Genomic DNA, 15,498 nt, shown 5'->3' with positions numbered 1-15,498 from the left:
TAAAAAAAAAGTAGGAAATCCTTGGTTTTACAAAAAGAAACATAGGAAGTGGTGCTAAATCTTTATAAATCTCACCGGCAATTATTGTGTTCAATTCTGGGCACACTGCACTTTAGGGTGGATGTGAAGTGATTATTAAGGTACAGGAGAGATTTACTAGAATTTTATGGAGGATCAGGTGCTTCAGTTAACTAGAGAGATGGAGACCTTAGGAGCAGAGAGATTTAGGAGATGTGATAGAGGTATTCAAAATCATGAATGGTTCTGACAGAATAAACAAGGGCCAATTGTTTCTACTGAGTTTATGGTCAGTAAGGGGAGGGCACAGGTTTAAAGTAATTGACCAAAGAAGCAGAAGGGCAGATGAGGAGAATGTATTTTACACATCAAGTTGCTGTGATCTGGAAGGCGCTGCCTGAAAGGGCGACGGAAGCAGGTTCAATAGGAACTTTCAAAAGGGAATTAGTTAAATACTTGGAGGGAAATATTTTACAGGGCTACGGGGAAAGAGTTGAGGAATCAGATGAATTGGATAGGTGTACACAGCACAGGCACAATGGGCTGAATGGTCTCCTTCTGTACTGAATCATTCTGAAAATAGACAAATGAGGAATTCACTGGATTAAAATGCAGCTCCCGGAGTGCCGGATTGCACGTGGGATACTGTACAATGTCGTTCACGGAGGGGGTTCTGACCTGACCGAGGGTTAATATGAATCCATTTCTCTACTTTCACAAGTGTGTTGTGTTTTTTCATTGGGAGTTTAGTTGCATTTATCAGAGTTTTGGCTGGTTTATTGAGTGAAGCTTTGTGGCCATTGTGTCTGCCAAACTAGGCGGCTGGAATCGTGTGGACAATTCCAAACTGGAGAAACTTCTTTCAGACCAGGGTCAGTGTGAACCCAGCAGAGCTGCTGTGGGGAACACGGTGGTCAGTGTGAACCCAGCAGAGCTGCTGTGGGGAACACGGTGGTCAGTGTGAACCCAGCAGAGCTGCTGTGGGGAACACGGTGGTCAGTGTGAACCCAGCAGAGCTGCTGTGGGGAACACGGTGGTCAGTGTGAGCCCAGCAGAGCTGCTGTGGGGAACACGGTGGTCAGTGTGAGCCCAGCAGAGCTGCTGTGGGGAACACGGTGGTCAGTGTGAGCCCAGCAGAGCTGCTGTGGGGAACACGGTGGTCAGTGTGAGCCCAGCAGAGCTGCTGTGGGGAACACGGTGGTCAGTGTGAGCCCAGCAGAATCCCAGAGGCGGCCTCTCGCTCCATTCATTGTGGCCCCGACACTATTTCTAAGTTTGGAAATCTTGAGGTCGGGTTTGGAGCGTCAGACGGACCGTCAATAGCGACCAATGGGAGGTCGGGAATGGCCCCTTTAAAAGTCTGAAGCTGGCACTTGGGGCTTTGGCGGCCGATCCCAGGATCAGATCCCAGACTCTGACCGACCGGGAGAGGAGATTAAAGCGGAAAGCAGCTCAGCACCATGATCCGGGTGAGGTGTCTCCGGGGAGGGAGCAGAGGAGCCGAGTCCGCCCATTTCTTAGGAGCTCTGGTCAGTATCGCCGCTTCCAGCCGCTCCCGGCTCCCGGCTCCCGGGGCGGGGGGGATTCCCGCCGGGGGGTGGGATTCCCGTCTGGAGCCAGGGACCCGGCTCCCGGCTCCCGGGGGCGGGGGGGATTCCCGGGCGGGGGGGATTCCCGCCTGGAGCCAGGGACCCGGCTCCCGGGGGCGGGGGGATTCCCGCCGGGGCGGGGGGGGGGGGGTGGGGGGTGGGATTCCCGGGGCGGGGGGGATTCCCGTCTGGAGCCAGGGACCCGGCTCCCGGGGGCGGGGGGGATTCCCGTCGGGGGGTGGGATTCCCGTCTGGAGCCAGGGACCCGGCTCCCGGGGGCGGGGGCGATTCCCGGGCGGGGGGGATTCCCGCCTGGAGCCAGGGACCCGGCTCCCGGGGGCGGGGGGGATTCCCGCCGGGGCAGGCGGGATTCCCGTCTGTCCCGGCTCCCGGGGGCGGGGGGGATTCCCGGGGCGGGGGGGATTCCCGCCGGGGCGGGCGGGATTCCCGTCTGGAGCCAGGGACCCGGCTCCCGGGGGCGGGGGGGATTCCCGGGGCGGGGGGGATTCCCGCCGGGGCGGGCGGGATTCCCGTCTGGAGCCAGGGACCCGGCTCCCGGGGGCGGGGGGGATTCCCGTCTGGAGCCAGGGACCCGGCCGGAACCCTCCAGTTAGAAACTTCCAGCCAACAAGTAACCTGTAAGAAACAGGATTAACACAGACACAGTCTCCGCCCGGGAAGGAATGATTTACAAAACCCCCAATTCTCATCGGAAATTTCGAGACAGATTCATTGGGGGTGAAATTGGGACAGGAACAGGGGGGAAAAACCCTCTAAAAGCGAGAATGTAAGATGGATATTTCCTCAGTCCCTCACTCCCCTGAGAAATTGCTGCATTTCCAGCCTTTTCCTGCCCTGACCTGAGCTGTTGGGGCTGAAACATGAAGAGTTTCTCTCTCCACAGACACTGTCTGACCTGCTGAGTGGTTCCAGCTTTTTTGCTATTTTTATTTGGGATTTCCAGCAGCTGCTGGGTTTTATTTTCGGACATTGGGGTGGGGGAAGGGGAGCTGGTCTCACAGATATTGGTGTAATGTGAAATTTCACATACAAATAGAAGAAGATGAATTACTCACTGGACAGAGAGAAACATCCTGTATTCAGTGGGAACTCTGCAGCTAAAGCAACCCTCCAACTGCCTCAATGTTCAGGGGTCAATGTGATCTCTTCAACTTAATCTACTGAGAATAAATATGTAAAAAAAAACAGACGTTTCCAACTTTTACGAGAAACCTGTTCTTAAATTGACAGCAAGTTTGAAGGGACTTTGGCGAGAAGTTCGATTTAGAAATTATTGATCATTCAGAGTTGATTTTTGTGTTAATATTGACTTTAATAACTGGCGCCAAGTAAATAATAAAAGGCGAGTTCTCCCAGCAGCTGTGTATTTTTATAGTTAAGTACTAAAGATGATAGTTGTACCTGTCAGATTTTGGTGCTCCGGGATGGTTTCTAAAGCCAGACAGAGCCGCACTGCCCTCGATTCCTGCAACCCAGTCCTTCCCGCAGTTATTTCTGTTATTCCCGCTGTGAAATGTGTGAGATTGCTGTTGATCCCGGATTACAGGCGATGTCCTGCACTGTTAACAACACTTAACACACCTAAAATTCACTTTGGGTCCCAGGGCTGAACCCTAAACCCGCGTTTTCAATAGAGCCGAAGCTGTTTTTGTTTAACAGACTCTGAAGAGCGGACATCCCGAAATCCCACTCCCCTCGGGTCTGGTTCCCCGGCTTTTTTACTGAAGTTGGTACTTGGAAGCTTGTTGACCTGATGCTGAACTCATTTCATTAACTTTTATGTTTAAATCTGAAATGTGAATTAAAGAATTGCAGAAATCCCCATTGGGAAAATGTCTTTGGGCATTTGCTGAACATTAAACTGAGTTTTGGAACAAACAATTTCTGCCCCAGTAAAATCTCTGCTAACTTTCCAACAAAAGCTGTTTCACGGCTGCTGACCCTAATGAATCGGTCTCCAAAAGCCAGGAGGAGAGTCAGGGAAAGAAATGGTGTTCACAGGGCCTGTGTTGGGTGATGTAAATGATCCCCTGCGTGTTCCAAACGTTGTCATTACATCTTACATTAATAAGCTGACTTTCACAGAGAAATGGCCCTTCACTAAAGTAACATCTCATGTAACCTTCACCTGATTGAAGGGGAGAGAGTGAGACTCGGCCAGAGAACTCTGAGATGCTTCATCGTTTTCACAGACTCTGCTTTCTTTAAAGGGTCACTAAGTTGAAATGCCCAGAGAGCCAGTACCGACACGATGGGCCGAATGACCTCCTTCCGCACTGTAACCATTCTGTGTAATTCAATATGCTTCTCTTTAAGAGTCCATTCAACTAATTACATTCGTTCTTCTCCTGCAATTCTCCTGGGTTTAGTATAACATGAATGAAAGTTCTCTGTCAAGTGAGAGCAATTTATCCAGACAAGTCCCTGACAAGTGAAGTTTATACATTCAGGGTACCTAGGGATGGACAATAAATCCTAGGAATACAGACTTTAAACGATTACCTGGTGGGAGAAGGTGAGTGGTTAGCATTCCTGTGCCCATCCTGTTGTGAAATGATAATCCAAATTGGATTATCTACTCCTGCTTCCCTCCCTCCTGGTAAAACTGTACCTTTGCCCAACCTGGGCCTGGTTGAGATTGAAGAGTTTACCATGTGTTGAACGCCAGAAGTACTCGTGCTGGCAGCGGCTGCAGCTTCAGTGTGGGGGTTTTAAAAAACACTCATTCTCGGGGGGTGGGTGTCGCTGGCTGGGCCCAGCATTTATTGCCCATCCCTAATTGCCCCTTGAGAAGGTGGTGGTGAGCTGCCTTCTTGAACCGCTGCAGTCCCTGTGGTGTAGGTACACCCACAGTGCTGTTAGGGAGGGAGTTCCAGGGTTTTGACCTAAAATCAAAACCTAACAAAATCAGCATCATTAGACTGACTGGATGGAACAAACATTGATCCTGTTCTTGTTAAATGAGGAACTGTGAAGCATTTAAAAGTTCCACACTGTCGGTGTTGGGTAGATTTGATTTGTTCTGGTTTTTTTTTAGAAAAGTAATTGAGCTGAGTGACCAGTTCCTTTTTGAGTAATTATCTCTGGGTACAGTACCGCTCCATCGTTTTGCTTACCCTGACATTCCCTTTCACAAGTGTTATCCGTCTCCGAGCACTAGAAATAGCAACATCTAGTCCAGCAACTGCCCTTTAACAGCTGGGCCAGAAAAAGAATTGAAAGAAGATATACGTCTGCAGCACTAACTGAATGACCATAAAAGTTTGAGTGGCCTTAATAGTCCTCAGGTTACAAAGCACTAAGTAGCCATTCATTTTTTTTTTCATCCTGTTATCCCGACATTATAGCACGTAGCAAGTGTAAATACAGAGCATTGCCAGTGCTGCAATACTGGAGTGCTCGGAGAGTGAGGAGGCCTGATCACCTAACACCTGAACAGTGACATGTGGAATGGGTTAAATATTCTTACACTGTAAACAGGTGGAATATTTAGTTATACTGCTAATGTTGAAACTGCAACTTTCGTTGTATCAAATAAACTTTTGGTGGTTGTATTTATTCCTGAACTTTCATTGTGGTGTTGGGGAAAATACTCAGTGCAGTGCAGCAACATGATATATGTTGCTGAGTGTCTTCACACTCTCTTATGTTTTACCAACTTTTCACAAAGTCACTTTCACTGGCTACATCATTAACCCGAATCTGAAACGAGAAGATGAGAACCATAGACTATGAAACTCTGGTGGCTCCTACTCCTGTACAGTCCCCAAATGATGTCCACTCTCCGGAAGGGTTTACAGGATAGTGACCAGGAGCAGAAGTCACGGCCAATTTTATTTTCCCCCTCCCTAATCTGGGAGTTCGAAAGCCATTTGCTGCCCCTGCGGTTTACTGACGATCCTTGTGGTTTGTGTGTCTCACACTGCTTTTCTCAACAAAATCACCGCGGTTATTATCAATTCTAACCCTATAAAGAACCTATTTAGTTATGGGAGTATATCAATTCAAAACTGATTGTGAAATGTGAAAATAAAATCAAAATTTGCAGAATTTTCGGGACTGTTGTGATTTGTCATGAGCAATCTTGGGCAGCAGCTGATGAATGCCGGCTATCTGTGGTGCCTGTGTGGTTGTGTAGTCATTCATTCATTAGTGTAAATTGTCCTTTGGTGCTGGGTCTATTCATCACCCTGTGTGACGCTAAGGAAGAACTCATTTTAACTGCAGATCCAGCTCCTGGAAGCATAGGAAATTTACAGCACAGGAGGGGTCCTTTCGGCCCATCATGTCTGAGCTGGCCAAAAAAGAATTATCCAGCCTAATCCCACTTTTTAGCTCTTGGCCCGTAGGTTACAGCACTTCAGGTAAATATCCAGACGTTTTTAAAATGGGCTTCTGCCTTTACCATTCAGACAGTGCGTTCCAGATTCCCACCATCCTCAGGATGATAAAAAATCCTCCTCAGCTCCCCTCTGATCCTTCTACCAATTACTTGAAATCCCTGCCCCCTGGTTATTGCCCTGTCTGCTAAGGGAAAGAGGTCCATTCTATCACGGCTAAGGCTCTTCACACATCACATGATCTAATGTCCGCTGGCATATAAAAATGACCAACCTTTGCAGACTGAGTCACATGTGCAAGCACAAAGACTTCTTAACCACAAAACATTGTATAAATGTTTGCAATGTTCTCGTGAGTTAGGGTGGACAACAGGCAATGTTTGCACTTGTTCCAGCCTGGCTGCGATTGTGGTTGTCAACCTCCCAGATTGTCCTGTGTCTTCATGAATTAAAGGTTAACCTCCCGGGCAATTCAAGCAATTGGGAGAAAAATCACGGGGGCATTAAAAATTGCATTTTTTTCATTTACTCTTGAGTTTTTCGCGATAACATTAGGGATGATGGTAACGGGGAAAGACTGTCTAATAATTGAGAATCATCCAATGTGATCATGAAGAGTCAGCTTATTTTCCGATTGGATGCTGTGAGGATGTGGGTGTCAGGCGATCAATGTCGGGGGTGGAGGCGTAGGGTGATGGGAAGTGGGAAGCCACATGTGGCATAACCTCCTGGAATATGTACAACCAGAGCTGCTGCCCTTCGTTGTGATTCTTTTACAAGCCCATTGTTATTGCTTTGTGATGTCATCATTCGGTCTAATCTTTCCTGTCCCACAGCCCCTCCAATTTCCAATGATGGATGAGTGTCGTTGACTCCAAACTCAATATTGAACCCCACATTGAAACCCTTCCACAACATCTGCTCAGTCTTGGTACCTTCTGATGGCTTTGTCTTGTTTCTTTCAGATTGGCCGAGCTGTTGCAGGATGGGTGCACAAAACTTTCCAAAGCACTCAGACTGCTGCTGCTGCTACTGCCATGGAGAGTCCCTTTGTTGCAGATGACGATCACAAGGAGAAGGCTACTGATTCACTTGCCGAAGAGTGCCCTGTCTGTTCCTACAATGAGTGGGACACTCTGGAAGAAGTCATTGTTGGGAGACCAGAGAATGCATGTGTGCCCCCTTTTACAGTGGAAGTAAAGGTATAATTCAGAGCCCTAGAGGTGCACCTCTATTTTACACCCATGGTATCCAGTAGAATATACAATTATAACACGTTACTTTCTAAATATGCTCACTATACCAGCATGTTGGCAATCCGTTATCACACTGAAGTTTAAGCTGGTTCATTTGCTGCTCAGATTAGGCACATAAACAAAATGAGTTTACACCTGTCTAGAATTCTAAAGTATTCTCTCCTTCATACATTATTTTGCCCAATTATCAGTTGAAATATGAATTGTTATTGGAGCTAGCTACAGTAGTTGTGTTCTACAGTAGCAAGCTGATCTTTCACTCCAGTATTTCTACCTTTGAAAAAGAGTGAAGAGAAATTCACAGATAAAAACTATTTGCGATAGGTTAATAATGGAGAGATTTGGAAAAGGAAGGGGCAATGTATCTCTGGGTGGTTAAGCCCTGGTAGAGGTTTGCTTGCACTGAGGTTAGGACATAAGCACATAAGAACTAGGAGCAGGAGTAGGCAATTCAGCCCCTTGGGCCTGCCCCGCCATTCAATACGATCATGGCTGATCTCATTTCAGCCTCAACTCCAATTTCCCACCCTTTCCCCATAACCTTTCAATCCGTTACTAATTAAAAATCTGTCTATCTCCTCCTTAAATTTATTCAGCGTCCCGGCATCCACTGCACTCTGAGGTAGTGAATTCCACAGATTCACGACCCTTTGAGAAACGTAATTCCTCCTCATCTCTGATTTAAATCTACCACCACTTAGCCTAAAACTAGGGCCTCTCATTCTAGAATGCTCCACAAGGGGAAACATCTGCTCCACGTCTACTTTGTTTATACCCTTTAGCATCTTATATACCTCAATTAGATCTCCTCTCATCATTCTAAACTCTAGCGAATACAGGCCTAAACTGTTCAATCTCTTCTCATAAGACAAGCCCCGCATCTCTGGAATCAATCTAGTGAACCTCCTCTGAACCACCTCCAGTGCAACTACAGCCTTCCTCAAGTAAAGGGACCAAAACTGTGCACAGTACTCCAGGTGTGGTCTCACCAATGCCTTGTACAGTTGCAACAGCACTTCCCTATTTTTATGCTCTATTCCTTTAGCAATAAATGCCAAAATTCCATTTGCCTTCCTTATTACCTGCTGTACCTGCATACCAACTTTCAGCAATTCATGCATGAGGACACCCAGATCCCTCTGCACTGAAGCATTCTGAAGTTTCTTTCCATTTAAATAATAAGTCGCCTTTTTATTCTTCCGACCAAAATGGATAACCTCACACTTACCCATGTTAAACTCCACCTGCCAAATTTTGGCCCATTCACCTTACCTGTCCATATCCATTTATAAATTTCTTATTTCTTCATTGCAACTTACTTTCCCACCCATTTTGGTGTCATCTGCAAACTTAGCTATAGTACCTTCGATCCCTGAATCCAAGTCATTAATATAGATTGTAAATAGTTGGGGCCCAAGGACCGAACCCTGTGGCATCCCACTAGTTACAGCTTGCCATCCAGAAAAATACCCATTTATCCCGACTCTATGCTTTCTGTTGATTAGCCAATCCTCTATCCAAGCTAATATATTACCCCTAACTCCGTGTGATCTTATCTTGTGTATTAATCTTTTGTGCGGCACCTTATCAAAGGCCTTCTGGAAGTCCAGATGTACTACATCTACAGGATCCTCATTATCCACTTTGCTTGTCACATCTTCAAGAACGCTAACAAATTAGTCAAACACGATTTACTCTTCATAAAACCATGCTGACTCTGATGGATTGCATTTTGACTTTCCAAATGCCCCATTACTACTTCCTTAATAATGGATTCCAATAATTTCTCAGTGACAGACATTAAACTAACTGGTCTATAGTTTCCTACTTTCTGCCTCCCCCTCTTTTTGAATAAGGGCATTATATTAGCATTTTTCCAATCCACTGGAAACTTTCCAGAATCCAGGGAATTTTGAAATATTATAGCCAATGCATCCACTATCTCCACTGCCACTTCCTTTAAGACCCTGGGATGTAGGCCATCAGGTCCTGGGGACCTGTTACCCTTTAATCCCAACAGTTTGCTCAGTACTTTTTCTCCCGTGATGGTGATTGTTCTAAGTTCCTCCTTCTCTATACCCTTTGCACTACCTGTTAACTATTGGGGTGGTACTAGTGTCCTCCACCGTGAAAACTGAGGCAAAATATTGACTGAGGGACTCTGATTTGGCCCGCTCTATTCAGCACCTCACAAGAGCAAAAAAATAACCATCGTGAAATGATTGAGGAGCAGGAAGCTTTGGGTTCAGAACCCATCTGTCATGTGACACTTGCTGTGGTCAGTGTCCTGTTCTGAATAGCCAATTAGAACAGAATTGAGGAGGACTGGAAGCAGGAACCTTGGGTGGAATTTTCCGGCCCCTCCCACCAGTGGGATTTTCCGGTCCTGCCGAAGTCAATGGACTTTTGAACAGCTCGCCACATTTAAAAGACCCACTCCCACCCTCGATGGGGCCGTAAAACTCCGTCCCTTGCAACTACCAGTGATTGCGTCATGACAACAGCACAGAAAACAGGAGGAGGCAGGAACTGGCCAATGCTGGAAAACTTAAAAAATGTTCATCAGGATTGGATAGGCCTTGAGGGAAATAAACTTGCAGGGCTATGGGGATAGAATGGGGGTGTGGGACTGACTGGGCTGCTCTATAGAGAGCCAGCATTAACCCGATGGGCTGAATGGCCCCCTTCTGTGCTACGATTGTGATTCTGACTGAATTTGTGTGAATTTTAAAGCAGCCCTATCATTGGTAACCATGGGCCTGTTCATGTTGGGAATATAGTAGAGCAGCTGTGGAAAAGGGAGCAGTGAGCTGGGGAGGTGTAGAATGAACAGAGAGTGTCGCTTCACTAAAATTCCAGCATTGACATCCACTGTGTGACATTTAATCTCTAAGCACTGAGAACTGGAGTAAAGGTTACTGATCCCAGGAACAAAGTTGTGATTCCAGTCCAATTCTATCAAGAGCAAATCCTGTTATCCGAGGTGAAATGGCCTGGCACCAGCTGTAATGAACAATTCCCTTTCAGACTGTTACTCGTTTATCCCAGACTGACCCCACTTGGCATAAACCACATCTGAAACATCTGCTTTGTAAGTGGAGGAAAAAACTATTGGATCATTTCTAAAAACGAAACAACTGAAATAGTTGGAAAACACTCTACAGCAACGTTAGATCACATTTATGTGGCATTGCCCGTGTAACAATGCTTCAGTAGAGGGAGGGAGGTGAACACTGAGCAAAAAATGAAAGAATTCATGGGGACAGAAGGTACCTCATCTCCCTGATTCAAACTTGGTACGCACAGAAACTAAAGAAGGAATGAAAGGTGTTCCTGGGAGAAATCCCTCACTATTAGGGGTCAGTCCACAAAGAGTGTTCAGCAGCTTGTGTCAAACTTTGTTTTTTAGTCTATCAGATGTCCTTAATGAATATTGCAGTGAAGCATTGAGGTGAAGCTGAGGGACACTGATTCACATTGTTAACTGGAGTCTGATTTTTTTTGAATGGAGAGACTTGGGGAATCTTTGAAAGGTTTCGCACCCATTACAGAGTTTGGTTTAATTTGTTGAGTGAATGAAGTAAATGCACTTGATTGAGGGCATGCCAAATCTTTAGGCCACATGATTCTGGGCCGGGTGTGGCACCTTGCAATGTTTACCCAACTGCGTTTGACTTTCAATCGATCTTTTACAAATAAGCAAAAGCAAATTGAAGCCTCCTGTGAATAGAAAGTGAGAGAGATTAACTACCACTGCTGAATTCTTCTAACCAGCTCTGCTTTTAATCTGCTCTACTTCCTTCAGTTAAAACGATGAGGAGACACTGGGCCATCAAACAAAAGATTCAATCAAAATGTCCTTTTTTAGAGACAGATAATGAATGATTTGGATTTTTTAAGAAAGACAAAGGAAACTCAACAATTTAAATAAATGTTTCTGCCCTTGTCGAAAACGCACTCCAGCCCCTGTGGTGCCCACTGGTAACAGAAGACCTCAAGCATACTGGCAGACGCCACATGCACCTTCTCAAGGATCACTTGGGCATGGCTAAAGCCACGGAAGAGAGGCAGCTGGAGTGACCCCCCTCCCCACCCCCACACATGGGCGGTGTCCAATCTGGACCTGTGGATAGCCACCTTGGTAATGGTCCAACAGGAGACCCACCAAGACCCACCCCTTCACCCACCTGAAGCCCTCCTCACTGGCTAACCTGGAAGTCAGGGTTTTATGCAAGTGTAGGTTAGTAAGACACTGATGGAGGCATTTACTGGGACCCCCTGCACCCAGTGCATTGCCATTTCAATTTTGCCCAGTAACATGCTTTCACTTCCCCACAGATGCTGCCGGACTTGCTGAGGATTTGTAGCTTTTTCTGTTTTATTTTAGATTTCCAGCATTGCCGAATTTTGCTGTCGATTTTTTAAGTGTCTCATTTCCTGATTGGAATTTAGCCCATATTTACAAACTATACCCGCAGCAAAATAGAGACCACTTAGCAGAAAGAGGCTCACTCACAATCAGGTGGTTAGTGGGAAGAGGGACTGTTGACTCTTTCTGTTGCCAGGGAGCTAAACTGGAGAAACGAGAAGCAAGTCACAAATCTGCTAAATACAAATAGCAGATTTAACTGTGATTCTAAGGAACTGAATCAAAGTAACTGGAGTAGACTCCCTCCTCCAGGGCTGATGTTACTTTCTAATGAGCAGCTCATTCCAGATCACTTTCAGTTCATTGTCAATCTCTTTAACACTTGAAGTTTAATTGGTTGGAATAACAACTGAAACGTCTTTCCACAATCTGAAAGTAACTATTAACAGACACGCGCCATGCTCTAAGAATTATATTTAATCCTTTCATGCGTAATGTTAAGAGCAGAATTCACAATTGTTAACACATGTTTGGGAGAGGAAGAAATTATTTCAGCTGAGGGCTGGGACAAGAATATAAAGTAACAAATAAAGCACTTAAATTATTGGAATAAAGATCAAGGAAAGTTTCAAATTAATGTGTGGCCATTAAAACAAATTGCCTGCAGTTACAATGTGGCATTGTGAGTGAAGTTTAGTCAGTAACAGCGCTGTAAAACAAGCAAGGGTGGCATAGCGTGTAATTTCATGGAGTAGCTGTTTATCAGCTGTATCACTTATTTAAAAGCAAAATACTGCGGATGTTGGAAATCTGAAATCAAAACTGAAAATGCTGGAAAAACTTAGCAGGTCAGTGGAGAGGGAAACAGTTAAAGGTTCAAGTCAGTGTTACTCTTATTTAGAGTACTATTTATATAGTTTAGTTAAAACTGAGAGTAGTTTGTATTGCCCAGTGTGGGTAGTGACAACAATTTAATGACAACTTGCGCGCCAAACAGCATAAGCAGCAAGCGATAGACAGAGCTAAGCGATTCTACAACTAATGGATCAGATCTAAGCTCTGCAGTCCTGCCACATCCAGCCATGAATGGTGGTGGACAATTAAACAACTCACTGGAGGTGGAGGAGGCTCCACAAATATCCCCATCCTCAATGATGGAGGAGCTCAGCACATCAGTGCAAAACATAAGGCTGAAGAACTTGCAACAATCTTCAACCAGAAGCACCAAGTGGATGATCCATCTCGGCCTCCTCCGGAGGTCCCCAGCATCACAATGCCAGCCTTCAGCCAATTCGATTCACTCATCGTGATGTCAAGAAACAGCTGAAGGCACTGGATATTGAAAAGGCTATGGGCCCTGACCATATTCCAGCAATAGTACTAATGACTTGTTCTCCAGAACTTGCCGAGCCCCTAGCCAAGCTGTTCCAGTACAGCTACAACACTGGCATCTACCCAGCTTTGTGGAAAATTGCCCAGGTACATCCTGTACACAAAAAGCAGGACAATTCCAACCTGGCCAATTACCACCCCATCAGTCGACTCTCGATCATCAAAGTAATGGAAGCAACAGTGCTATCAAGCGGCACTTGCTTAGCAATAACCTGCTCACTGAAGCCCAGTTTGGGTTCCACCAGGGCCACTCAGCTCCTGACCTCATTACAGCCTCAGTTCAAACATGGACAAAAGAGCTGAAGTCCCAAGGTGAAGTGAGAGTGACTGCCCTTGACACCAAGGCTGCATTTGACTGAGTGTGGCATCAAGGAGCCCTAGCAAAACTGGAGTCAATGGGAATCAGGGGGAAACTCTCCACTGGTTGGAGTCATACCTATCACAAAGGAAGATGGTTGTGGTTGTTGGAGGTCAGTCATCTCAGCTCCAGGATATCACTGCAGGAGGTCCTCAGGGTAGTGTCCACGGCCCGACCATCTTCAGCTGCTTCATCAATGACCTTCCTTCCATCAAAAGGTCAGAAGTGGTGATGTTCGCTGATGATTGCACAATGTTCAGCACCATTCACGACTCCTCAGAAACTGAAGCTGTCCATGTCCAAATGCAGCAAGACCTGGACAACATCCAGGCTTGGGCTGACAAGTGGTAAGTAACATTCATGCCACACAAGTGTCAGGCAATGACCATCTCCAACAAGAGAGAATTTAACCATCGCCCCTTGATGTTCAATGGAATTACCATCACTGAATCCCTCACTATCAACAGCCTGGGGGTTACCAATGACCAGAAATTGAACTGGACTACCATATAAATACTGTGGTTACAAGAGCAGGTCAGAGGCTAGGATTTGTGTGATGAGTAGCTCACCTCCTGACCCCCCAAAGCCTGTCCACCATCTACAAGGCACAAGTCAGGAGTGTGATGGAATACTCCCCACTTGCCTGGATGAGTGCACCTCCCACAACACTCAAGAAGCTGGACCCCGTCCAGGACAAAACAGCCCACTTAAAAAAAATATTCACTCCCTCCAACACCGACACACGGTAGCAGCAGTGTGTAGCCTCTACAAGATGCACTGCAGGAATTCACCAAGGCTCCTTAGACAGCACCTTCCAAACCCATGACAATTACCATCTAGAAGGACAAGGGCAGCAGATAGTTGAGAACATCACCACTTGGAAGTTCCCCTCCAAGCCACTCACCACCCTGACTTGGAAATATATCGCCGTTCCTTCACTGTCACTGGGTCAAAATCCTGGGACTCCCTCCCCAGCAGCACCGAGGGTGCACCTACACCACATGGACTGCAGCGGCTCAAGAAGGCAGCTCACCACCACCTTCTCAAGGGCAGCTAAGGATGGGCAATAAACGCTGGCCCAGCCAGCGAAGCCCACATCCCGTGAATGAATTTTTAAAAAACTGTTCCTGAGGTATAGTTCTTTACAAGTGTTTAAAAGAGCCAGGTATTCCGGTCTCTATGAACTATTATTCATTAAATCTTTTATCATTTGATGGTTTCATTCCAATACAAGCTTTTGGTTTAGTGGGGTTCTGTATTTGTATTAATTTAGGGTTTAGTTGCTTTATAACATCAGCTCTGGGACTGACTGCGCTCAGTGATTGGGTTCCTGATGATGCTGAAGTTCGGACAGCAGTTTGAAGGTTAATTTTCAATTGCAGCTTTTGAAAAGACCTTTAATTATTTCACAAATGGTTTATTGTTGTTTTTGACTGAGGAATATGCCAACATTCATGAATTTATCCAACATCCAGTGTATCACAATAAAAATAAACTTATTATAGAATCGTAGAAAATCTACTGTACAGAAAGAGGCCATTCAGCCCATTATGTTTGTGCTGGCCAAAAAGGTGCTATTCAACCAAAACCTACTTGCCAGCTCTTGATCCATAGCCCTGTTGGTTATGGCATTTCAAGTGCATATCTAAGTATTTTTTTAATGCGATGAGGGCTTCTGCCTCTACCAGCCTTTCAGGCAGTGACTTCCAGACCCCCACCATCTGGGTGAAAAAACTTCCCCTCAACTTCGCTCTAATTCTTCTTCCCAATTACTTTCAATCTATGTCCCCTGATTATTGACCTATTGTAATGGCCCTTCCCAACTATTCTATCCAGGCCCCTCAAATGTTGTACACCTCAATTAAATCTCCTCTTTCCCAACCTGTCTAATCTTTCCTCAGAGCTAAAATGTTCCAATCGTGGCATCATCCTCATAAATCTCCTTTCTAACCCTCCTCTGTGCAAACGCATCCTTCCTGTAACGTGATGACCAGAACCATATGCAGCATTTGAGATTACAGTCTTAACTAGTGCTTTGAATTGCCTAGCATAACTTCCCTGTTCTTATACTCCATGCCTTGGCTAATAAAGGAAAGTATCCCATTTGCTGCCTTAACCACCTTCTCTATCTGTCCTGCAACCATCAGGAATCTAT

The 15,498-nt window shown here is 45.8% G+C and overlaps 1 protein-coding gene across 1 annotated transcript in view; it reads left to right on the top strand.

Moving 5' to 3' along the window:
* The first annotated feature begins 1,127 nt into the window (after positions 1-1,127).
* The window catches only part of gatm (glycine amidinotransferase (L-arginine:glycine amidinotransferase)), a 40,247-nt gene continuing 25,876 nt past the window's right edge, over positions 1,128-15,498 (top strand). The window contains exons 1-2 of the mRNA XM_078530200.1: positions 1,128-1,547; positions 6,934-7,170. Coding sequence (XP_078386326.1) covers positions 1,479-1,547; positions 6,934-7,170 — 306 coding nt within the window. The 5' untranslated portion in view covers positions 1,128-1,478. The remainder of the gene's footprint in view (positions 1,548-6,933; positions 7,171-15,498) is intronic.

Source organism: Cetorhinus maximus, chromosome 26, assembly GCF_964194155.1.
Source record: "Cetorhinus maximus chromosome 26, sCetMax3.hap1.1, whole genome shotgun sequence".
In the NCBI taxonomy this organism is placed as follows: Eukaryota; Metazoa; Chordata; class Chondrichthyes; order Lamniformes; family Cetorhinidae; genus Cetorhinus; species Cetorhinus maximus.
This window is presented reverse-complemented; position numbering and strand designations above follow the sequence as displayed.